Source organism: Poeciliopsis prolifica, unplaced genomic scaffold (genome assembly GCF_027474105.1).
Source record: "Poeciliopsis prolifica strain line A6 unplaced genomic scaffold, Auburn_PproV2 SCAFFOLD001, whole genome shotgun sequence".
NCBI classification, from domain to species: domain Eukaryota; kingdom Metazoa; phylum Chordata; class Actinopteri; order Cyprinodontiformes; family Poeciliidae; genus Poeciliopsis; species Poeciliopsis prolifica.
In genome coordinates this window covers 14399683-14427180 of record NW_026562376.1, presented here as the reverse complement: position 1 = coordinate 14427180, position 27498 = coordinate 14399683, and the positions used below count along the sequence as shown (strand labels likewise).

The following is a 27498-nucleotide window of genomic DNA, read 5'->3' as shown; positions in this document are numbered from 1 at the left end:
ATAGCAGTTACATTTCAAGTAGCTCACTATAAATCCTTTAATAAAATGGGATTTTTATGAGTAGGAGTGGAGGTATAGTTTGCTTGACCCCTTTCTAACAAAAAACACACGAGTGCTTGTAGAATTTACTACAACTTTACCAAGACTGCTTCGCATATGACTGCTGAGGATGAATCAATCTTAAACTCTTGTTTTTTTCATGAACAGAAGTAAACTGAACTTGTAAAGCAGTTGATGAATCTAAAAGTGACAGAAAGCACAGTTCAGAAAACTACATTTTCACTCAGGAATCGATACAAGATCTCATTTGAAATACTTTAGTTCAGTGCTGCATGTCATTTCAACACATCCCACAATGTTACAACCTTTTCTTTTTCTAGAAATACAAAGCAAAGTGTGCATCGGCTTGACTTTCTTGTGCACTAGCCTTAAAACACATGCCATCATTATTATGCAGCAGTTTAAGATTTGAGACAATAGAAGAAAACAAAAATATTTATGAAAAGAACAAGACGTACCATGGGGGAAGCATTAAACGTTGATCTGTTATACAAAATAATTTATTTGAAAACAACAAAAAACAATGAGGCCTTTTGAAAACAATTTTTTCAATGTAGCAAAAAACTTAAAGCATGAAAAAAAATGCAAAATATTTGACTAGGTTAAGATTTTAAAACCATAAATCTGAAACGTTACCTTCATTAGTACGGACTCGCTGAGCTTCTCACGGTTGACGATCTTTATGGCAACCTTCTGACACGTCACACAGTGAATTCCAAGCTTTACCAACCCTGTCAAAAGAATAAAGACAATCAGGTCATTAATGTGAAATTCCGAATAATATGATGTCTATTCTTTGATTTGAGGCAAGAGTATGCAACAATGAACAAGCTGATTGTATAAAACGTGTGTAGAATATTCCTCAGTAAACAAAAATGTGATTGGATCTACAAAGATTAAATAGCATTGTGATGAAAATTATTGTTATATTTTTGCTAAGACTAATAATGTGCATTGATCAGAAACATGTAAAATGGGCTATAAACTCGTGTTCAAAATGTCCATAATGACTTCTGGAGTGAACACTGTTACTTGAACTGCCCTTCTAAGGTTTATTTGACTCATAAAAGCTGTTTGTGAGTGTTTATTGCCTGCTATTGATTTCTGTAATGTACCAAACCAATGGAAAACAATTGTAATTTAAATTGAGTACAAACAGCTTTAAAAAGCAATGGCAATATACTCATTATTAACTATCACAGTAAAACAAAATTGTATAAAGCCCAGGGAAGTGGATTACGATGGCATATTTCTACAATATAACTGAAATTAGACTTCACTTAAAAAAACAACAACACAAGAAAATGCATTTGCTTGTTTGGTGTTCTACTAGGAATACATTTACAAATATACTCCATATCTCAAACAAAACACTTTTGCTTAATGTCCCTAGATACTGTTGCTTCAGGTAAATGATCAGTCACAAACAGTGAAGACAACAGACAGAGCGACTGCAATGAGCACATTTTCACTGGAATAAAGCAGCGTGTACATTTGATACGGGAGAAGCCCTGAGAATAGCTCCAATTGATTTTCTGCAGGGACCATGCAGAGACATACACATTTCAAAAAATTCAATCAGATAACTTTTAACAAACTGAAACAAATGCACCCATATAAATACATGTCAGTTCATGCTTTTAATAGATTATCCTATGGTACCACGGTGCTTAAGGGAACAGAAGGCTACATGAGTCATAATTTGATATATCTCAAAGAATTTAAAGAAGAAAAATAAAGAACTGAACTTATTCTGAAAAATAATTATTACTAAAGGCCTGCTATAAAGCTGCAATAATATATTTATTTCATTTTATGTCTCACTCTGTTAATTTGAGATTATTTTCTTTAATAGATTTATTTATTCATTTTTAAGTTGAAAGGTAAGCCATAGACAGATATACAGATATATATATAGAGAGAGAAATGACTGCAATGAGTTGGTGCAGTGGTTATTTTTTATTTTATGTCTTTGGCTTTAGTCAAAAATGGCTCTTTGCTACATCTTACCAACCAAAGCTGCAACTACCAAACTCTCAAAGTGAAACTCGCCCCAAAACAGCTTTTTTTTTTTTTTTTTACAGATAAACTATCTAAATAGATTATCTCTGTTTTGTGTGAATTTTGACATTTTTTTGTGCAATTCTTTTGATTTGCTATTATTTGGTGTAAAAACTGTCCTGGCCTTTCCTGTCAAACGGTTCTCATGCAGTTCAATTTTCCTAAGGCTGCCACGTTACAGCTTGGTATAACTTCATCACTTTGAGTATGAAAGCACAGACCTTCCTCCCCACTTCTTTGCCCCTGCCAGGTGGCAAGTCAGGGGTTGTTGTGAGCGTTGCCATGGTGACTGGCGAGCATCGATTGATGGCGTTACTGAGTTTTGCAAATGTGTGATTAATTTGCAACACAGATATGTAGTGGAATAGGTCTCCTCTGCTCTGACTATTAGTGAAGGTATAGTGTTGAACAGATCAACAATGTAACTGAAATAATTACACTTTACTTAAAAGACAAACACTCAGCACTGCAGCCAACCTGCAGAAAGTTTTTGCCATAAGAGTCTCCAACCACAGAGGAAAAAGAAATGCTAGATTTATCACCAGTTGTTTTGAAAAAAGTCACTAGAACAGACTTTAAATTGTTAAATATAGCGACAAAGTGGATCAGATAATGTTTCTTTCACCCTGATCACAGCCCCACTCATCCCTTCATTCATCCCTACACTCAGTTGGGTCTCTTGACTCTGCTGACTTTGCTGGGATTTCTCAAAATTTGCCAGGGTTGGGGTTATGCTTTCATTGGGAGGTTATTTACACTTTGAGTTGTGTCTTTAAGGTCTTATGAACTAACTAGTGAGTGAATTGGCTCTCAGGAGGAAGTGAAACATGGAGTGGTGTCAAGAAGTTTTCTGATGAGTCTCAGGCATCACAAGGCAAGAGAAAGTTTGAAGGAAATAAAAACAGCAAGCAAAAGCAAATGTTAAAGAGATTAAGAGATTGCACATTATTCAAATGGCAGGCCACAGATAATTAAGCAATAATGGAGAGCATTGTGTGGGAGTAAGGCTTCAATCTGGGATGTTGAAGAGCTGCAGGGCAGAATGTGGAGTCACACAGGAGAGTAAAAGCACGAGAGAGAAAATGACAGAAAAAGGAAGGAAACAGTAAAAAAGGAGCATTAAAGATAGGAAAAAGGACAAGATTTAGGAAGAAGAGAACAACAGACAAAGCTATTAGCTTTGAGACGATAATCATATGTTAATGGATATAGAGAAGCTCATGAGTCAAGATAAACACATTAAAACAGAAAATATATCTGCTAATGCCCGAAAAGTTAACAGAAATATTTGCTTCGCTATCCATCTTTTGAAAGAGCCAGGCTTTCTTGAGCTGAGGGCACATTAGGAAGACAAAAATGTGTACAGGGAGCACAGCACATTATGATTTTACAATCACTTTGTGAGCTACAAGGGAGTTTGGAAAACAGAAAATACATAAGCAGTATGCCTTAAAAATTAAATGGATACAATAAAATAGCTTAAGAACGTTCAAAATATGAGTTTGCATGACAAATCTGGAACTTCATAAAAAGAATAATTGATGGAAGTGTTTTCGCATGAAATGGGGAGGTGGGATTGAGAGCGAATCTCAATGGAATACTGCAGCTCTGGATGACAAATTAGTAAGCAGACATGGGAGTGGTTTCTACAAAGTGTATATATGTGGAAAGCTCTCAGTAACACTCGTGTTTCATCTGGATCTTTTTGGCGTTAACAGAACTTAATGTAATTTAAATGTAAAACTTTGGCTGATACATAAGAAAACAGAATCCTATCAAAGGATTCTAGTTGTCTTTAATCTTAATATCCATATGCAAGCGAATAATATGTTTTAAAGCTTAAAGATTTTTTTTTTCAGTCTCCATTTCAGAAATTATTAAGTGCATATAATTGCCATTTTAGTTCACTATCAAATAAAAATAGCAACGACTGAATATTTTACTCCGAAATTACTTCACAGTATTTTTAGGGACATTGTACTTCTATGGCCCTAACTAAAACAATATAGTTTTAGTTATATATATATATATATATATATATATATATATATATATATATATATATATATATATATATATATATATATGTTTTTTTGTTTGTTTCTTTGTTTGTTTTGGGGGGTTTTTTTGCTGACCTGTATTATGTGCACAATGCCCAATATCAGTTGTATAATGTATTAAACCTACTCACTGAGAAAAACCATCAGTTTTGGCAGCTTCAATGCTAACTGGCATTGAAGCCAGATCGGAAATTTTAACACGATATGCCACAATGATGCACTACACACAGTAAAGTACACTGATTTTGGAGTTTGGTCCTCAAAAAAAAATACAAAACGAACACCGATACTTCACTAAAAGGAGAACAGGAAATGATATGTTGGAGGGCAAACGATGGATCGACACGTTGAGGTTATGCAACAGCAATCTGATATTGTTTGGAGTCGACGGTGGATGTAGAAACACAGGGTTCCGCATATTCCAACTATGGTAATAACATCTGATTAAGATCCAAGAGTTATAAAACATGAATAAATTTAGCCAAAATAGGAAATGTCCAAATTAAAACAAGTCCAAGACTAATGAATAAATTATGAACTAGTATGGTTACATATTGGAGAAGCAGCAAGCGTTTGGAAAACAGCAGGCTGCACTCTGATGTTTATGGCGTGTGCCAGTGTATATTGATGGCTTTCACTGTTTGGCCCTCTTCAAAATCAATAACACCAAAAGGTTACCACTGACTTACCACCAGCTGTTGTCCCAGCTCTGCAACGTTTTATCTCCCTGTGATTAATGATCTAATGTGAAGGAATGCTGGTGGAAGAGGCAGAGAGAACATTGCTCTATGGCTCATTGCATCAAAGTAGTAAAAATGGTGCTTCATTGCTGCAAAGTCCTGGTTTCAATCACCCCTCTGCAGCTTTTGACCTGTTAGGGACAACTAAAAAGCCTGTATCAAATGCTGAGCTCAGCACATTCAAAGACTAAAGAACTTACAAGTTTAAAATGTATTACAATTCTAAAGTTTTTTGGGGGGTTTTCTCATTTACTTTTCTTGTAAGTTGCAGAGCGAAATTGGTACTAAACCATGCATAAAGTCCAAACATTGTACTGAAGAAGTCATAAAGTAAAGCACATTATTCCAGTGGATCTCTTCCTCTACACCACAGTGCCATGTGCCACCACTAATTTTTTTAATGGGCTTCTCGGCCCACTTTGCTGTGTCTTCATAAGTTATTTTGATTCATGGAAAAGCATCACTGCTGAACATGCTGTCCTAAAAAATATCCCAACAGGGTCCTACAGTTTATTCGTGGCAACAGCATCTACTAGTAACTTCTTGAACAATGAAACTATCTAATTGACTTAACTGAGCATGACTTCCATGTTTGTTTGTTGTGTATGGCTATTTGGTAGGAAGGGTTAGGGTGCAATAGGTCAACAGTATTAATCTTCATAAAACAACCCCATCCTATAATAGTATTTTGGAGAAATACTTAACATGTGCTCAAATGCTAAAATTTATTTTTTCTAACCGATTGCCTACTTGTATGCACTACTAAAATGCCTTCATTTTTGTGTTTTCATTTGCCTACTTCTTAAAGTTGCAGTAGCAAGTTCTGAGAAAACCATGGACTGAATAAAAAGTTTAACAAGCACAGCTTATAGGTCCTTCCCTCTCTATTCTGTGCTCCAGTAAAGTCCTCAGCAGAGTTTGTACTGAACTCAAATTGCTAGTTTTCCCATAACATTAGGTTACCATTAGCACAGCTGCAGCACAATGGCAACCTTGTGCCTGTACGCACGACGGTGAACGACGGTGTGCTTCTGTGCAGAAGCATGATGTGAGCAGCATGATTGACAGTGCTAAGACATTCCTCCCGACTGATTAGTAGTTTCTGCCCGGAAGTGGTTGTATTGCATAAGGCAATAGGATCACTGAGAGGATCCGAGGGTGCTTGATTTGGACTTTTTTTTTTTTATCCACATATTGCTTGTTTCATATTCTTTTGTCATGTGATGAAGACAATTTTAAAAAATGTAAAAAATATATTTTTGCAAAAAAAAATAAAATAAAATTAAAGCTGCAAGCAGCCTCGAACGGCCCTCGCAGCCAAGCGCCGCTCCGGCCTATTGCCACCGCGGGGTACGAGCAACCGCCGCCTCACGCCAGCCACCACAGAAGCTCTCACGCAGTTTTCAGCTCCTCCGCCCGCACCGCGGAAGCTGTTGCTCAGATTCCATCAACGCTGGCCACGTGCTAACACAGAAGTTGTTGTGCAGTTTCCGTGCCCGTCCACCAGGCGGTACGCACTGATGCGTTCGGAGGCGCTCCTTGACGATGCAAAAAATGTGGTGCAGATTCATTGGTTTAGCGAGGAAATAGCTGGCGGATTAATGTAGGACGCGCAGTGGAGTCAAAATATATTTCAATGCTGTTGTTCTCTTTAGAGGTCAACAAAGGTCATACGTATCCAATTTGGCGTCAGTCGGATGATCCACGTGTCATTTACAGCCGATCATATGCACATGGCGAAGTACTACAGTTCGTCATTTTTCATCATCTTCAGCTGTGTTTCTAAAGCACTTTATTTCATTGTTGGAGTAATACTTACTCAGTGTCGAATTACTGAAATGGTTTGTAAGAAGTAAGAAAACGCTACATTTACTGCATGATTTAATTCAACAAAAATTATCTGAGACATTTCTATCCTTTTAGAAATTTCATGGCAACGCTCTCACAAAGTTTTCACGCTCATCCGCCCGTGGATTGGTGGAGGAACACTGACACCTACTGGCGAAATATTGATATTGTTCTTCATCCTGTTTATCTGCTGTTTCATTTGTGGAGCAATACTGACCCCAAGTGGCGAATTACTGAAATGATTTATAAACGCCAAAAAATGGGTCAAAATCTGAACTTCAATCTAAAATGGCCGACTTCCTGTGGGGTTTAGACCATGGCTCCAAGAGACTTTTTTGTAAGTCCTGACATGGTACACATGTGTACAAAGTTTTGTAATTGTAGGTTAAAGCATGGCTTGGGGCTGATCATTTAAAAGTTTTCTAGGGGGCGCTATAGAGAAATTAGGCCACCCCACCAAATATTCTGATGGATTCCTGTCAGGGAGTGGATGAGGATCCATCCTTGTGAGTGTGGAGCAGCTGGGCCTAAAAATGTGGAATTGAGAGCCAAATGTATGGCGATGGCGTTACAGGTCACTTCGCCACGCCGCCATGCCCACCTGCTCCATCGTAGCTGGTAGGGATTAGAATCCTCAATACACCAACATGTCTTCTGTGTCTGGGCACAGTTTCATGTTGATGAGGTCAAAGGGGTGAGATAGCGACCGTTAACAGTAAAACATTACACTTCCTGTTCTCAGGGGGCGTGGCTTAAGTGATGTCATCATTCGACCATAGGGTATTCTAGGACACCCGATGATGATCAATCACAGTAACTTTGGTGCCTCTGTGAGTTTCTGTGTAGGAAATATAGCAGTTTTATGTTTTTATGGCGTGTAGGTGAACTTTGACCCCTGCTAACCCCCCTTCAGCATTCTCAAAAACTCACCGTTTTGATAACTTTAGATGGGACATGCCTTATGAACAGACTGACCGAGTTTGAAGCCGATCAATGGAAATCCCTAGGAGGAGTTCGATCAAATACGGAGGCTGTAAAGGGCAAAAATGGGGTCAAAATCTGAACTTCAATCTAAAATGGCCGACTTCCTGTGGGGTTTAGACCATGGCTCCAAGAGACTTTTTGTAAGTCCTGACAAGGTACACATGTGTACAACGTTTCGTAATTGTAGGTTAAAGCATGGCTTGGGGCTGATCATTTAAAATATTCTAGGGGGCGCTATAGAGAAATTAGGCCACGCCCACCAAATATTGTGATGGATTCCTGTCGGGGAGTGGATGAAGATCCATCCTTGTGAGTTTGGAGCAGCTGGGCCCGAAAATGTGGAATTGAGAGCAAAACGTATGGCGATGGCGTTACAGGTCACTTCGCCACGCCGCCACGCCCACCTGCTCCATCGAAGCTGGTCGGGGTTGGAATCCTCAATACACCAACATGTCTTCTGTGTCTGGGCACAGTTTCATGTTGATGAGGTCAAAGGGGTCAGATAGTGAAAGTTCACAGTAAAACATTACACTTCCTGTTTCAGGGGGCGTGGCCAAAGTGATGTCATCATTCGACCATAGGGTATTGTAGGACACCCGATGATGATCAATCACAGTAACTTTGGTGCCTCTGTGAGTTTCTGTGTAGGAGATATAGCAGTTTATTTTTTTACGGCGAGTAGGTGAACTTTGACCCTGCTAACCCCCCTTCAGCATACTCAAAAACTCACCGTTTTGATAACTTTAGATGGGACATGCCTTATGAAAGGACTGACCGAGTTTGAAGCCGATCAATCGAAATCCCTAGGAGGAGTTCGATCAAATACGGAGGCTGTAAACGGCCAAAATGGCCTCAAAATTGGACCTTCAATCCAAAATGGCCGACTTTCTGTGATACTTGCACTATGACATTAATTGTAAATTTTGAGCGTCCTGGGGAGCTCTACAAGTGTACCAAATTTCATGTCTCTAGGATAAAGTAAGTGAATAGCAAAGGGTCCTTTGAAAATTTCTAGGTGGCGCTATTGAGCCATTTCTTGTGGGATTTTTGTGATGACCTTAAAAATCAAAATTTTTAAACAGGCTTAAGGCCTCCGCCAAGTTTGGTGAGTTTTCCAATATGATAAGGCCCCCAAAAAGCCCCCAAAGAGGTGGGAAGAAAAATAATAATAATAATTAAAGCTGCAAGCAGCCTCGAACGGCCCTCGCAGCCAAGCGCCGCTCCGGCCTATTCCCACCGCGGGGTACGAGCAACCGCCGCCTCACGCCAGCCACCACAGAAGCTCTCACGCAGTTTTCAGCGCCTCCACCCGCACCGCGGAAGCTGTTGCTCAGTTTCCATCAACGCTGCGCACGTGCTAAGACAGAAGTTGTTGCGCAGTTTCCGCGCCCGTCCACCAGGGGGTACGCATCTATGCGTTCGGCGGCGCTCCTTGACGATGCAAAAAAATGTGGTGCAGATTCATTGGTTTAGTGAAGAAATATAGCTGGCGGATTAATGTAGGTCGCGCAGTGGAGTCAAAATATATTTCAATGCTGTTTTTCTCTTTCGAGGTCAACAAAGGTCATACGTATCCAATTTGGCGTCAGTCGGAAGATCCACGTGTCATTTACAGCCGAACATATGCACAGGCGAAGTACTGCAGATCGTCATTTTTCATCATTTTCAGCTGTGTTTCTAAAGCACTCTATTTCATTGTTGGAGTAATACTTACTCAGAGTGGCGAATTACTGAAATAGTTTGGAAGAAGTAAGAAAACGCTACATTTACTGCATGATTTAATTCAACAAAAATTATCTGAGACATTTCTATCCTTTTAGAAATTTCATGGCAACGCTCTCACAAAGTTTTCGCGCCCATCCGCCCGTGGATCTGTTTGTCATTGGTGGAGGAACACTGACACCTACTGGCGAAATACTGATATTGTTCTTCATCCTGTTTATCTGCTGTTTCATTTGTGGAGCAATACTGACCCCAAGTGGCGAATTACTGAAATGGTTTATAAACGCCAAAAATGGGATCAAAATCTGAACTTCAATCTAAAATGGCCGACTTCCTCTGGGGTTTAGACCATGGCTCCAAGAGACTTTTTTGTAAGTCCTGACATGGTACACATGTGTACAAAGTTTCGTAATTGTAGGTTAAAGCATGGCTTGGGGCTGATCATTTAAAATTTTCTAGGGGGCGCTATAGAGAAATTAGGCCACACCCTACAAATATTGTGATGGATTCCTGTCGGGGAGTGGATGAAGATCCATCCTTGTGAGTTTGGAGCAGCTGGGCCTGAAAATGTGGAATTGAGAGCCAAACGTATGGCGATGGCGTTACAGGTCACTTCGCCACGCCGCCACGCCCACCTGCTCCATCAAAGCTGGTCGGGGTTGGAATCCTCAATACACCAACATGTCTTCTGTGTCTTGGCACAGTTTCATGTTGATGAGGTCAAAGGGGTCAGATAGCGACCGTTCACAGTAAAACATTACACTTCCTGTTCTCAGGGGGCGTGGCCTAAGTGATGTCATCATTCGACCATAGGGTATTGTAGGACACCCGATAATGATAAATCACAGAAACTTTGGTGCCTCTGTGAATTTCTGTGTAGGAGATATAGCAGTTTATGTTTTTATGGCGAGTAGGTGAACTTTGACCCCTGCTAACCCCCCTTCAGCATACTCAAAAACTCACCGTTTTGATAACTTTAGATGGGACATGCCTTCTGAACAGACTGACCGAGTTTGAAGCCGATCAATCGAAATCCCTAGGAGGAGTTCGAACAAATACGAAGGCTGTAAACGGCAAAAATGGCCTCAAAATTGGACCTTCAATCCAAAATGACCGACTTCCTGTGATACTTGCACTATGACATTAATTGTAAATTTGAGCATCTTGGGAAGCTCTACAAGTGTACCAAATTTCATGTCTCTAGGATAAAGTAAGTGAATAGCAAAGGGTCCTTTGAAAATTTGTAGGTGGCGCTATTGAGCCATTTCTTATGGGATTTTTGCGATGACCTTAAAATACAAAATTTTGAAACTCCCTTTACGCGTCCGCCAAGTTTGGTGAGTTTTTGAATATGATAAAGCCCCCAAAAAGGCCCCTCTTTAGGGGGGCAGAATAATAATAAGAAACAGTAGGAAAACAATAGGCCTTCGCAGCGCTTAGCTGCTCGGGCCTAATAAACAGTACAGATACAATAGGCCTTCGCAGCGCTTAGCTGCTCGGGCCTAAAAAAAGTTACCAACTGCGGCTGTAATTCATCAGACCACAAAAAGGAAGAAAGATCACCTCAGAAGATAGATGAAGCCATCTCATGATTTTCCTTTTCCTAGCAGGAGCAGGAAATGTCTCCAACTGTTGACCACATAAAAACACATGGTCCAGCATCACTGCGTTTTAAAGGATCCTTACTAGATTAATTTCTATATGGAAACCAAACCAACATCAGGTGAGCAAAGGATCAAAAAGAAATGCTCTCACTTTCACACCTCTCCAACTTTCAAAGGTGCTAAACCACTGCTGGCAGATGGTAATAGCTTATGCTGGCTTAGCTTTCTCTCCCTGAGGCGGTGGCTCTGAGAAGCTCATTGCCCTTAGGCGCAGATCTGTGATCTGCTTTCCATTTCTGCTCTCTAACCCTGAATGCTCTATGTCAGGACTATTGCTCTGCACTGGAATCAGCATTCGACAGGAAATCCAGCATGGTGCTAAGGCTTATTCCTGCAGCTCTCTCCAACCATATGAAAAGCCCATGGAGCAGGATGTGGGAATCCCCTGCAGCAAGGCAAGAGGAGGGATTCTACGGCATCAGGAATCCCAACTGTGTAACATGTCTCGTTTATGTACAGATGTGACCAATAAATGAAAATATAACTGAACATTTGAAAAACTTTTAAACTTTCTATTTATTTTGTTACATTTTGTTTTGATAATTATGAAAACCCAGAATGTAGTTTCCCCCAAATTGTGTCCCATAACATTTTGCTATGAAATGATCTTTTTCATGGCTCATTCAAAGATAAGACATAGTATAAAAATTTAAATATGATTAACAATACAAAGTTCAAAAACTAAACGAGACAGATAATTATAGACAAAATTACTAACCAAGACTTGAGCAAAAGTCCATGTGAAAATGAGCTACTTTATAAATGAGTCAAGACTCTCAAGACCTCATGTAAACAAAAAGAACCGATTTCACTGTGGAGCTGCAAGAAAGGAAAGGGTGATCCCTTCTTATACAATGATGGGTAAGACTGCTGACTTCACAGTTGTCCAGCAAACATCCACTGATGCTAGCTGTTCACAGAGTTGTATTTAAGCATACACAGTAGAGTTGAATAAAAGAAAGGATATGCAAAGCCTGGAGAGGATTATAAAGCAAAGTTCAAGAGTTTGGGTTAAATTTACACAGTGTTGACTGCAGCTTGACTCAGTGCTTCAAGGGTTTCCACATACACACACACAGACATATTCAGAATATGGGCTACAATTGATACATTAAACTACTCTTGAAGGGAAGTTTTCCCGGTCATTGATAGTTTGGGAAGTCATGTGATCATTACAGGTCCCGAGTGTCAGGACTGTCATAATAGTGATGAGCACAATCTAAAGGAAAAAAAAAAAAAAAAAAACGTCAGCAATGTCAACTGAAGCGCTGTCTTTAGCATCCAGATTGTGTTTTTTCTTTATTTGTTAAACCTTTTACAGTGGATAGTCCTAATGCTTTACATTGCCATTGTCTTGTTTACTTTTCCCACAAGTAATAATTAACTTCACACATTACCTTTTTCACATTTCCATTCTTCAATTAGATGAAGACAACAAAGGCGGAGTGTGTCAAACAGGATAAATAGAGCTCTACTGATTTTAGATATTAACAGGCATAAGCATCAAAATGTTCTGATTGGTATTCAGTTAAAATTCTGAATACCAGACGTGAATCCATTACATGCCACATTAATGCAGTTTGGACAAAAGCAATCCCAGGGCACGTGTGTGTAAATGTACATGGACATACTATGTGGTAGCCTAACATCTCAGTATTTTTATTCCTTATCGTTTGTTTGTTTTCCCTTTGACTGACTGAAAGCCACAATCACCCAAATGCGTATTTGAATTATATCATCATTTGTATAATATAACATGAGCTTAATTTTTATTTATTTATTTTTTATGAAATTTCCTAAATAATTTTGTTGTGGTGAAATTCTAACCTACCGATAGTGGTTTTATTGCACAGATTTAATAAAATTGTTCTCAAGGTATGTTTAACAACACAAAACTGTTTTAATATAAAATGTATTTTGGGGACTTTCATTGTTATTTGTATCATTATTTTAATAAGTACAAGAAATTAGTGCAGAGTCATGTAGGACAGAACAATCTGAACTCACTACTCAGCAGATTCAACCCCTCAAACTGCTTTTTTCATCTCATTTCCCAGAATACAGTTTCCTCCACGCTAAACATTTTCAGTCAGTCATGACGTTAGTTTTCCCAGATTGAATTCCCCAGTAACTGCTGGGAGCAACAGCAACACCGTCTGTAGAGCAAGCATCTTCAAAAGCAGGAAGAACAGCTTAGCCCTGGAGTGCTGAAGCAAGAAGGGATGCACACTGACGCATGCATAAAGAAACAGTTTATTTAGCTTGAATAAAAAAATATATTTTCCCCACAGCTCCTTCACAAGTAATTTTTCTGAACAAATTGCAGGAACGTAAACCTTCAGCAGTATAGATATTTCTAAAATATATATAGCATGTTGGGTACTGTCATTGAAATTTTTGTTGGCTCCAGCTGAAGTCACCACCATGTGAATCTCACCCAAACTCTTATTAAATAGGATAATAACTTACAGATTTCTTCTGATTATGCATTTTTGTCACACTCAAATCAACAAATTTTGTTATCATTGAAAGATAGCCAAAGTTTATAGAAAAAGCAGTTTTCAGAAAATGATTTCATTGTGGTTAAAAAAAAGAGACTGAAAGAAAATCAATTTGCTTCAATGAAACAAAGTAACTTTTCTCCCTGCTATGAATACTGAATCAAATGTTAACTGAGCCAAAGTCTAAGTAGTCCTAATTCCAGTCAGAAACAAGAGGCTAGTCTTATAAAACACACCTGCAACACAAAAAAAAGAAGACAAAACACAGGGCAAAAACCAGGCGAATTAGAGCCTAATTGGGCATCCAACGAGATTGAAAGGTCAAGCCACCTAGCGTTTAAAAATGTGAGATTAAACTAAAAGACAAAGGCAGACAAGATTTATGGTTGCCCTTTCTCTCCGTGCACACAAGACCTGTACACTCATGCAGACCGTATTGGGAAACATGACTTGGACTATGCTTTTAGCCCAGTCACACGCATCCCCATTCCTTTAACAGTCCCAGAGTATCGATTGCCAAACAGGAAGAGCAGTGAAGTAGAGTCCGGAAGCACAGCAGCATATGCACATATGACTAAAAACACAATTACCATAAAATCTTTGATAGACTTGTAAAAATGACCTTTTCGAGAATAAAAAGGAATTCCGAAAAAAGGCTACTCAAGTACTGAGTACTTAGTTAGTCGGTTTGATCTGATTCATTTTTGGAAAATGACGCAATCATACAGACAAAATGTTACAACATGTCCATGTTCTAGTGCTTTGAGTAGAACTGAATATCATTTAAACAGGTTTGGTGAAAAGCTGGTTAAATGCTTTTTAACCACGTTCTCACCTGGATGATGAACAGCTTACTCCACTATTCCAGTAAAGTGAGCAGAGGTGGGTAGAGTAACCAGAAATTGAATTCAAGTATGAAATCTGTTCATTCAAAACAATCTTACTAAAACAGAAGCAAAGAGCCAGATGCAGTAAAATCACTCATACAACCCAATTAACTGAGTGCTACGTTAAACCTTTGTGTAGGTAGTTATTACCCACCTGTCCTTAAGTAAACAAATACATTGAAATCGTATTTGTTGTCTCTTGAAATAATCAAATGAAACCACATCTGAATGGCACAATATATCAAAATAGAAATAAAACAAGATTTCTGCATCTAAGCATATTCATGCCACCTGCTACTTCTTTATATACAGAAACATAATGAATGAGTAATGTTTGGGTCTGCAAGCATATCAACTTTCAAATATCTCATCTATGTCATGGGTTAATGTACATACAAGGATGTGGAATTCATTCACAGTGTATATGACAGTGATGCACCGATTGTAGCATTAACTAACAAAAGTAAAAAGTGATTTGAAATAATTAAGTTCTGGTTTTAAGGCAGTTATTCATTTGTCATACTCTGGAACACATTTTGAAACAACTGTGAGCGTCACCCTTGGGTGACAAGTTCTCAATGTAAAAAAAAAAAATAATACACTTTCTTCATGATCCTCATCAAAATGTAAATATGTGCAGGGATATATTCTCAAAATATCTGCATGCTGGAAGTCAGAAGCTTCAAAAATTCACTTCCATCAACAAGGCAAACAAGTCACATTGCCACAGGTAACTAAGCACTGAAAATGGCACTGATTGTTTTGAATGATTTACTTTTCTCTGCAAGAAAGTTATGGAGGTGTAATTTGGACTTGAGATTTTTTTATGTAGAGATTTTATTGTTCAGGAGAAATTGTTGCTACATCAATCAGAGATGGCAAAAGGTCTTCCCAGCTAAATCTCTCCGTGGACATGTCATCGCCAATTCTTAATACTCATGTTTGCAATCTGGCCTGATGTGACTTGAGGTCAACCCAAAGATCTGAGAGGGACAGACGCTGTCAGGCGAATGTTCTGCCTGAATCCCAAACAGGAACATCAGAACGAGGACTCTGCGGAGGAAATGAGAGGAGCAAAAGAAAGAACAAAAAGAGGGCTTCAACAGTGAGGCTGGTGACTGAGAGATGGAGACACACTCATAAGGACAGAGACACAGAGAGATGCTGAGAGAGCCTAGTCAAAACACACAGAGAGAAAATGGGGCCTAGAAGGGTGGGGCATAGAGACTCAGATCTATTTTTAATGTCTCTGGCTGCGGATCAGCAAAAGGAATGTGTAATTACAGACTTATGAATAATGCAAGTAGGATTCTTTTAATTAGCCACACCGAGCCCCAACGCAGCAGCTGAAGATGGGACAAACATGTGTGCAAACACATGAACTGAATGTAGAGCACAAAACTGTAAACACATACTTGAACTTGCCAGAATGTGACCACAACTACTACTATTATTATTATTATTATTATTATTATTATTATTATAAAGCAATGCATTACAAATTTGTATGGCAAAGGCACTTTCTGATGGTATGTTTTTGCTAAACATGAAGCGACACATTCCTCCTGGGAGAAACAAGTCAAATGAAATGCCTTGGCGGGAACTTTGACAGGCTTTGCTTTAGAAGGAGCCCCAGACTCTCCTCAAAGAGCTGCATGCTGACTGCCTATCATGTGTTAGGCAACCCACCGCATCAGCATATAAATCATTAAACACCTGACTGGGTAATATTGTAAACCCACGCTCTAACCACAGAAAGCAATGCATAAATAGCACATAATGTGCAGATAAATGTGCACTTTCGGGTCTTTTTATTTTACACACTGACACAAGCGAACACAACACAGGAATGCTGTGCAAGCGGACCGACTCTGTGGGCCAGAAAAAAAAAAAAAAAAAAAAAAAGAGAAGCGATTAATCAAGCCTTCCTCCTCTATGATTTGACTAGAGTTATTTCATTAATTAACAGCTTTTGGTTGTTTGTGCAACATCTTCATTATAAGTCCCAGATCAAGCCGGAAAAGGTTTCAGTGAGATGAGTCTTACTCAGTCTGCCTTGATAACTCATCAGAAAGCAGATTGAAATGGATGGTCAAAGTCCAACCAGGACATACACAAGTAAATTTATTTGCCCACTTCAAGAGAAATCAGGAAGCTGGATCCAAGTTGGAACAGCAGATCAAGACAATAGCAGGATGTTATTTGGCTCTTATCAAGCAACTCAAATTTTCTCTTCTTCAGGGCCTTAATTTGCAAGCTAATCCATGGCTGGCACAGATAGGCTTGCGTATGGAAGAGGATGTTGGCTGTAATTCAACGTGTCACTGCATCTTCATTTGTTGATTGAAGTTTAATTGCCAGAGAGGGAGCAGTCTACCCGCTTTGGGGGCAGAGGAGGTGGTTTGGGCACACACACACACACACATGGAAATTTTCCACAGTGGAAAGTGACCAAATCAAACAGAAACTCAATTTCTTCCGGTATAAAATGATGCTAAATTGACCTTTGTTCGATCTGTAGGGAAGACATTGGGTACAGCAGTAGATAAAAAGGGGGGGAACAAAAACCACACCAACCAGTTAGCAAATAATTTTTTGTACCAATGTCGACAAAGCAATATTACTGTAGAGGGATTGTTGGGGCAGGGTTCTGCTGTGCAGCAATTAACACATATGTTAGCCATCTAAAAGTCAACAGGTTAAAGGATACTTGCATGCAAGGAGCTATCTGTGCTCTTCATTCTCTTTTGAAAGGTTTTTGTTGTGTAGTTGAAGTCCTTCACAAACATAGAACAAAAAACCATTCAGTATAAAAGTTCAAGCTACTATTACTGTATAGTTTACCTGAAAGCTGCTTACTCAAATTGCATAGAGTGGGTTAAAGATTCATTGCTGCAAATGTTAAGATCGTATTGAGATTTATCTTTGATAAAGGATTGGCATAAAAAGACATTCCTTCAAACTTTAAAAAGCAGCTAATGATCCTGAATTATAGTATTTATATCTACTGACCATTTTAATATGTACAATTACTTATTAATGTAAATAGCAAATCAGTCAGTTATATAACAACAGCACAATACATTTGGGTATCTCCATGTGGTAAATACAAGTAAGGAGTCACAATCCTGCCAAAAACCAGAGGAGTTTGTTAAGCATTCACAGCAGCGCATATATGAATCAAAAAAGCACCTGGCTTTGATCTCAGCGGCATTCACATTTATTTTTGGGCACACAGAGCCGTAAAACATGTCCTGCTCACAGCATTTAAATTACACCCACCCTGTTTAGTGAGCACTTGTCAGCTGGGGTTTGTAACTCTTCTGATTGGCTGGATTTTCAACTAAAAATAAGTGATAGCCAGGAAGGCGGAATAGGAGAAGGATATAATGGGAATTTGAAGCATAAAAGAAGAATAAGGTGAAGAAAATTAGTTTTTTTTTATTGTTTCCCCTATGTTTCCATACATTCTCATTTGTGTTTATCCTTTTCCACCTTCTCCTCTTCTTCTATTAAACCAAATTCCATTATGGCTGTCATTGGTTTTGAGCTGAAAATCCAGCCAATAAAATCAATCACAGGAGTTACCGCCCTTAACAGAGAAATACACCCACCACATACGGAGAGGAGGGCATTTTTCTGGCGAAAACTGCTGCTACTCCTGTAGCAGGCATTATGTTGCTCTTATAGGCCCACGAAGAACCAGAAATGTGATCATAGCCATTCTCTCTCAGTTAATATATGCTCTGTTGTGATTACTTAATAAGCTCCTTGAGTTTTTGGCAGAAATATGATGCCATAGGCTACTTGCTGAAGTTCAAATAGAGCATCAAAGTGGGGAGAAAGGATTTCAGTGATTTTGAATCATGTATTGTTGTTGATGCCAGAGGGGTCGGTCGAAATATTTCAGAAAGAGATGATCTACAGAGTTTATCATGTACAACCAGCCTTTGGGTTTACAAAAAATGTCTGTAGGGAAAAAAAATCTAGTTTGCAGCAATTGTGTGGATGAAAATGTCTCGATGTCAGAGGCCAGAAGACAACATGCAAATCAGTTAAAAAAAAACAACAAAACAAACACAAAAACATTCGGATTACCACTCAACAAAACCAAAATATTCTGAATATTATCTCTAACCAGATGAGGTACAGATGTAGAGGTGGCAGCTTGTGTGGCTTAGTTTGACGTAAAATCAATCCACTTAGACGCTATTTATACTGCTTTTTGATAATTGGCACCATCGTTTTGTTTTGTTTTTTGGTTTTTTTTTTAATTCCAGCAAGAATAGACAACAAAAAAAAAACTAACTGGAGCCACTGAAGAGAAATTTCAGCAGCAGTCCTTGTGCATAAGAGTCTGGTATATCAGACCAATGCAGGTCCCAAGAGGAGGGATATCTGACAACGAAAAGGGTGGAGAGAGTTGCAGAAGAGCTGAATATATAACGAAGTGTGGATGGTGGGAGTAAAGCACTGGTAATCATCCCGGCAGCCACCGGTGATGTTGTTGACACCACTGTCAGGGTGGAGGATAAATTGAGCCACTCTTCTGGCTAAATCAATGCCTCAGCAGGAACTAGCTCATTGTTCAGAGCCACGTCTGCATCTCAGCTGTATGTCAGGGGAATATATATTCTCTTCCAAAGGCAGAATCCCTCTGTCCATTTTAACCTCTCCAACTTTAAGGTGATGTTTAACTTGGTCCACTTAGCACTTAATTGCAGGACCAGTCAATTGGTTATTTTCTTCTTGTTGAGACTGGAAAAATTTACCTGTTGTTCGTCGTCACCTCTCGTCTCCCCCAGGACCATTGATGTCGTGTGTAAAAGTGAAACCAAGACAACAATCACTGTTGAACTTTACAATCGACCAGAATTTATTTCAAACACAAAACAAGTGCATAACTCACACCAACAGCTCAACCTGATCATAAGATGCTAAACCGAACAAGAAAATATTAATTACCTTGGAAAAAATATAAAATACAAAGCCGCGTCTCTGGAGAGCACTCTGCGGTCACACCCCAGTGATCTGAGTAGCAGTTTTAGCTCAATTACTTTTATATCAAGGCGTGTTTTTACCGTCTGATGCATTCTAACTTACTATTTAGAGGTGGTCTCTGTCTGCGTACAAACAGCACCACATCATTATATGCTGCCTGTATGCCAGTGACCATGCAGGTGTTTTACCAAGGGATGAATTCATCGCTGTCTAATCTATCCTCCTTGCACATTTTCCCAGGGTAGGAACAATAGATGTGTTCATTTCATAAGGAAGCATTTTACTCAAGAAAGTGAGTCCATAGTTGATCAGATATCCGTGTTTTTCATTTTTCCAAACTGCCTCAAACTGGTTCCTGAACATCACAGAGCTCCCCTGACCTCTCCTCTGACTCAGTGCATCTAACAGCTCCTGTTTGATTATATTTATTTTTATATTTTTTATATATATTATATGTAACCTAAATTGAGGCCTACTCAAAACAATCATGATCAATCTAATATTTCCACATCTGGTAAGATTAAACAGCACTAAAACTAGTATAATCAAACTCATATCTCCAACACTTTCTTTTCTATATTTTATTTTTATTCTTCCAATTTGAGACTTTTTTTTTTTTTACTAAGACCTTTTAATACATAACGAACCGTAGTAAAGAATGACTCTTTTACTGCATCATTCATTTCTAACACAAGTTTGTGTGTAAATAACAGGCATGATGCAAGAAAATATCAACCACTAAAATAATTCTTGGTAAGGCAGCCAAAGAAGGAAATTGACCTGGTTTGAAAAAAAACACAGCATATGTAATTGTCTATGATTATGCGTAGTTTTATGCATACGTGAGCGTGCATGGACAATGTGCACACATGTCTAGTGGAGTGTAACATCTACTGCTGACTAAAAATGAAAGCAATTCTGGCCACAATCCAATACCAAGATTGTCTACTTTCTCAGAGACTGGGTTTACGTCACAGGAGCTTGGAACATTGCCTTGTACAAAAACAGTAGCTGCACAGAGAAAGGACACACACACACACACATATGCACACACACTGGGAATGGCCAAATGAAAGCAAACGCAGCAGAATATCAGAGCCATTCAGTGAGGGTCCATTTCACCTGGCCTTTCACTGAACAAAAAAAGTGATCTGAGAGTGAGATGTCTTCACAAAGCCGAGGGGAAACTCTGCCAAGATGGCAAATGAACAAGATAAAACTGGAAGAGGAAAAAAGGAGGAAGCTGGACAAGTATCAAATGAAAACACAGAATTGAAGACAGAAAAGGGAAGAAAGGCACAGTAGATGTCACAGTATCAGGTCTACGTATTTCCAGCGCAAATGTAGACACATTAGACTGACACCTTCAGGTAGTTTTCACTCTGAAGGTAGCCTGAGCCACATAAGTGCCTTCAGAGATGAAACATGTAGAGACCCTGAGGTATGTGCAAACACACAAATGCAACACAAGATATTAACGTCCCTCTTGTGGATGATCGCATTATCTTCTCCCCTTAAAACAGTTTTCAGAGACACTAATAGAAAAATAATTTAATTTCTAAACCTTGTTGATCTTTTTAATTTGATGAGTTAAATGAAGGAGTTTGAATAAACTTAATTTCATTCCGTTAACCACAAAGACAGGTGAGTTTCAGAAATTTGGATGAATTAATCTCCTAAACCAGTGATAAAATTCAAGAGATGATAATCATTACTTTGCATTTAGATCAATGCTGCCTTGATACTTGTAGGTTTATGAAATTAGACTGATAAAATAAATTAATACAACTACATTGTAACATTTAAAAAAAAAAAAAAAGGTCCAGTATTCTGAGTTAAATATTGCATAAAATATACACATAACATTTGAATGATATTTTCTGGCAGTTGATTCTAAAACTTTATGATTTGGATATTAAAAGGTGGAATATTTTGAATAAACCAAAATAAATTTTTCAAGAAAATGAAGCATAAAATGAATTTTTATGAGTAAAAATTGGTATTTAATGGTTTGAGAAAGTTTTGCCTCTGCAGGTACTGGGCAGTTTACCATAAGAAAATTATCCATTAATTCTGCAGTCTATTAGAGGCTGAGTTGAGAGAAATGTGAAAACCTCTGCAAAAAAAATATTAAAGCTGAACATGACCCTGAAAGATGACAACAACAGAACACAAGTCAACCTTCAAGAACCTGTGGAGGGGGGATGGAAATGGTCTGGACATACAAGTAACCCATCAGACATACCACAGATGAAAGTGAGAAGTGTGCAAAAACTTTCCTCATACAAGTTGCAGAGACCAGTCAATGCAACTTGTATGGTGTCTGCATACAAGTTGCAGAGACCACAAGACAGTATTTTAGCAAAAGAGGGTCATCTTAGCTATTATAGTGGAGAATATACTAATGTATCAGCCAGAAAATAATTTATTTTATTTAATGTGTAAAACAAAAATTTGTTTTGAACAAATTCATTTCACAATAAACGTTTGATAAAAAAAAAATAAAATAAAATTGGCAATTTTGAAATAACTACAACATTGAACATTGAAGTCCACGTTGTTTTCATCATTAGCTGCTTGCTGCTTTCAAAATGTCAGCGGTCATCACTTAACACCTGAATGCAGCCCCTGTTAGACAATAACAGCTGTGAACTTTTGGAGACCTCTGGTGCTGCTCATCTCAAAGACTATCAGTGGGTAAAATACTGCAGTCATTAAAATGATAATGATATAGTCAGTGAGACTGAAGACATATTGATCAGGCCCAACACCTCTCACATCCCTGCTGCCTCACACCGATACACGGCCATCTAATGAGGAGGACTCTATAGCTGTATTTGCCTGCCTCTGCTTTATACATACAGCATGATCTGTGTCTGAAGTCGATACAAGAATTCTTTACTGCTGCACAAAGGGATGTAATTATCACTCACTTCAAGCGCGGGCAATTTGTGATCAAATTTCAGACAAAGCCAACATTGTACTTTCAGTTGAAAGGAGCAGAAAATAACACATTTGTACTGAAGACGTTGATGCTTATATACAACACGAACGCTCATGAAGCTGTCACTGTAGCACTGAACACATGGGATGTATTTATGAGATATACAAGTACACGTGTCTGACAATCCTCCCACAGCTTCTATGACATATTGTTGTGACACATTAAACTTCAACGAAGACATCTATGAGAGACCATCGACATCAAATACCCAACACCAGTCACACAGAGAGAAATGGATACGACTCCATACACTTACAATATATTCATCCATCAAGGACGAAATGTTTTCTGCTCGAAGCTTCCTCCTTGGTGGATAAATTAAGGTACCACTAAACCAACGAAAAATATTCAGACTTCTTGAAATGTCTGACTTTAAAATATTTTTGGTTTTTTTTCAGCTTTTTATGTGTCAAACAAGCAAATCTTTAAGGGCCTGTCCCTACCACGTTAACTCACCAAAAGCCCAACAAATTTCAGTTGTAATCAGTTACATTCGATCAAATATCTTCTAGACGTTTACTGTGTTCCCCTGCATGACTTCTGGTAAATTCTAAATTGAATTTTTGCCTCCTGTGATTTGCCACTTTCACAGAAAGATTAGATACAAAATAAGACTAAGAGCTGTCCTGTCAACATACCTGAGCTTTTCTCATGAGCTTTTCTTCCACCTGAGCTTTGAATCCTTAAAGCTCCTCCAGAGTTACCATAGTCATCTTGGCTGTTTTTCAAATTAATTCTATACTTTCTCAGCTCACTTTAGGCAACAGCCTGTGAATAATGATAATAAACAAACAATAATGACATCCGAGGTCTCCACAGAATAGCTGTATGCATACAGAGATTGAATCACTAACAAAGAGTGGTCTGGGATGTTTCCGTTCATGTGAAGGGTTGATACGTCTCGATGGATCAGAGAGATAGTTGACATGACATTGCAGTGCACATCTGAGAAGAAGTATTTGGGAAAAAACATTTATGTGTAAGAAAATCACTAGTGTTTCCTGGAGAGCATGCCCTGAAGTTTACATAAATGCTAATATGACATGAATTCTGCTGCTTCCTATTCTGTGTTAATCCCTGGCCTTTGCAGGGATAAAGCAAGGGATACAGACATTGGAACCTAAAATGTTACCCTCATTTGTGGAGCACAAGTCAAACCCATACATACAGACACACATAAAAACAAAAACTCTGCCCAGAGCTTATAACACAAATAGACTGATAACAATGAGTCGGTGCGGTATTCCAGTGCAGACAGCGACAATAAGAGATTGAGGAAAAAATATGGAACACAAACAGATTAAAAAGAAAAGGGTGTAAATTAACATAAAAAACAGCAGCATCTACAGATGCAATAAAAATTGTCATTCAAATGTCTACAAACCAGCATGGGCTGTATGGAAATGTGAGATTATAGTTGACCTACAGGGCGTACCATCTACGTGTTCAGTCTTAATCCACCAGACAAAGACCAGACAGAAAAAAGCAGTAGATGGGGTGAGATAGGGTGACGGTATTAATATCTACTCCAGCCAGATGGGGGCTCCCTTTGACATGCATAGTGCCTCTTGAGATTCTTCACAATTTTTCCCTTCTTATTTCATTCTCATTCTTTCCAAATCTGCAAGGAGCATTCTATATTTGAGTCTTGTAAATTTTCTATTTGTTGTGTCCCAATTTTACCTTCTCTTTTTTCTTATGTGGATCCCTTTATGTCAAGTCTGTCTTCCTTCCTCTGAGATTCTTTATTTTTGCAGACTCTGCAATATTGTCCAGACACAGTTTTACTGCAGATGTGCACAGAAATATCACCAATAAAAACAGTAAGAAAGAGCTGAATTCTCACTTCAGAAAAGAAGTTTTTTTTTTTTTTTTTTTTCTCCATAGTTAGGAAGTAGGCAATATTTAGATAACAGATTATTCAGAAAATATCTGATTAAAAGAGTCAGGAATCTTCAAGAGAAGATGGCATTCTTGCTGCTGGATGATGCAGAAGGCTGCAGCAGGGAAAGTAGACAAGGAAAAAGGACACCGACAAAAGAATTCAAATGGATGAAGAAAATTGTTGAACATGGAGGACACATGAGAGAGGAGATAGTTACATGCGATGGTGGCTCCTGTTGCTTAAAGGACAACACTGTTGTGAGAAAGTCAACACCTCTCTGCTCCTGTAATGTCAGGGGTTTCACATAACATCACCTCAGTGCAGAACTGTGCTCCACTTCAGAGCACAAACACCTGTAAACACATTGAGACATACAAACGGCCGCTACCGCCCTCAATAACATGGAGGGAGGAACAAGAAAGACAAAAAAAAAGTAATGGAGATGCACATATACTGAGAACAAATGACGACTGATTTTACAGTTTAACTGTGTTTTTCTCTTCTGGCTATAAAAGATCCAAATATAGCAGGCTCATTGGAAGCCTTTTTGGAAGCTGATGGCAGTTTGCTGAACAGCACCTTGTCATTACAGAAACTTGTTAAATCGTCAAGCACATGTTTAACACATTTAGAAAAGTAATTATTTAAAAGCATACTGAAAGTTCTCCTTTTTATTACTGACGCAGCGTGTTACTGTTCCAATTATACCATGCTATTTCAGGTCTGTGAGACAGAAGACGGAAGCTTTTTGCTCTACTTTGCTTAAATCAGTCTTTTTTGTGTCTGCCTCTTGCTGTTTTGTGAGGAATGGCTGAATAAATAACAGTGGGGCATTGCTGTTGAATCTCTGAGCTTGCAGTGGATGCAGACAAAGAGCAACCAGCTTGCCATCTGAAAGCACACTGTCTGATGTTGCTAGGGGACTTTGTTGGGTCAGTAAATAAGCAAATGTTTTCAGTCCACAAAGACCAGTCAATGGTAAGAAACAATTGATTGGAGGTTTAAAGTTCTGAAATTTATGTGTGCATATGTTTATGTAATGTAAAGATTTAACCATAAAGAAAAGCAATAATTTCTTAAATTGATCTGAAAACAATAATCTCCATCTTTTCTATTATTTTTTTTTCTTTTATGAGAATAGGGGTTTCTGCCTGGTGGGAAGTTGGAATCGAAACAACTTTCAGATTACAAGATGACTCATCTCCCCATCAAGCCCAAGCTGCATCTGAGGCATGTATATTAAAAAAAACTAGTAATAAAAAAACATAACATTTCTGGTCTTCTTTAAGCAAGCTGTCCAAAGGATGCAAGAGGTGCAATTTATTCCACTTATTTGTCATATTGAAACTTAATGTGCTGAGTAATTACTTTAGTTAATTAATCATTTACCATCTCACTTTGGATCACCTGGTTGGTGAATAAAAGCAGTAAATAAATCATATGAAGTGCTATGGTTTCATTCTTAAGAGGCAAGCAGGAAAGTGTCAAAGAAAAGAAAACCAGTAGAAATACCGAGGAATACACAGAATAAACTATGTTCAAGTGACATTTCTTTCCTGTAATGTATGACCAAGCAGATTCCACTGAATCACTGCAGACAACACCGTGATTAGGAAAGTATATGGGCTATGGCTGGAGTGGATTTACTCTTTATTATATCCATGCCAATCATTAGACGGTGCTGTAAGCAGCTGGCGCCCTCATCTCCTCTCAATATGTTCTTGTCACCCAGCTGGATCTTAGCTCTGACAGTCCTTCATTCTCTACAAAGCATCCGCCTTCCCAACAAACACAAACATGCACTCACACACACTAACTGAGAGAAAAAAAAAATTGTTTACCAACCTAGAGAATCCCGAACGGAATCACATTTTCCCTTTCAAAGGTTGTTTGAAGTTCCCACACAGATGTTGATGCTGTCCTCTTATTTTATATACATTTTTTAAAGTAAGCGTTTCCCTTCGCGTTTTTTGCCACCTTGTCTAGGCACAGTGTGACACACTTTACCTCATCCATCCGCCAGACCCCCATCTCTATCCTGGTGAGCATAGGGATAAAGTTTTATCTGGATGAACAGAAAACTTTGTAAAAGTTTTGCTGTGGCAGTTTCAGACTCATGGAACAGAGAGAATCAGCTGTTGAACTTGAGAGACAGATGTTTCATTAGCAGCCAAAAGTCTGACTATGTGTGCACATACACACAGAGACTACGTTTCACAGTTAAACTTTTTAACATGCTATGACAGGTGACAAAAAAATACACACTGATGCAAAAAAAAGTATAGTTTCAAACAAATCTTTTTTTTTTTTTTTTTTTTTTTTGTAGAAAGTAGAGTAGAGGTTCCATAATCCAGGAGGAAGAGCAACTTTGTGTTAAGTTTTCAATGAAGTGCTTTCTGAATGTACTTTTGTGGATCATGGATCATTTTTAACACAATGAAACATCAAAATTTCACTACAGATGAACACCTGACGTTAATCAAAATCAACAGAAATTATGTCAGTATGTGTAAGGCCCAATCTTCAAGCAAAATTCTCTACATGGTCATGTTAAGCACCATTTTAATTAAATGCATTCGCCAATCCCATTAAACATTTTTTCATACAAGTAACATTGGTTTTACAAGTCAGACTTGAATGTAGTGACAGCAATGGTGTCAGAAGGTTTACAACCATCAGCCTCTCGAGCTGTCATGCTTTGGAACGCAGTGCGGCGTCGGGGCACTCTGAGGTTAACGGTGTGGTGTCACACCGTTAAATTCAATCGCCCTTTTATTGCCTTTTTTCTTATCTGTCCCCAAGGGCAGACCAGACCAAGGCTATGAGAGAACTCCGAAGAAGAGAGACTGCATCATGTCCCGGACTGCATTTGTATGTAAAATGTGGCTGGCAGATTAATGTTAATATGCATTTCTATTGATAAACATAACACTTTTCTGTTTTTTACTAGCTGAACAACCTGAATAAGAATATAATTTTTGTTGTGTTTGTTTTAAATAGTACATGTTTAAGTTGTTAAGGGTGGCTTTAAAAGAACAACTTATAGACATTAACCACAATGCTACAGGCAATAAGAAGAGG

General features: G+C 38.5%; 1 protein-coding gene across 7 annotated transcripts in view; it reads right to left on the bottom strand.

The window, feature by feature from the left end:
• Nucleotides 1–27498, bottom strand: part of LOC129358198 (serine/threonine-protein kinase BRSK2) — a 176985-nt gene that overhangs the window by 69656 nt on the left and 79831 nt on the right. For all 7 annotated transcript variants that reach the window (XM_055027088.1, XM_055027096.1, XM_055027109.1 and 4 more), the window contains exon 2: nt 697–791. In XM_055027088.1, the coding sequence (XP_054883063.1) occupies nt 697–791 (95 nt within the window). The remainder of the gene's footprint in view (nt 1–696; nt 792–27498) is intronic.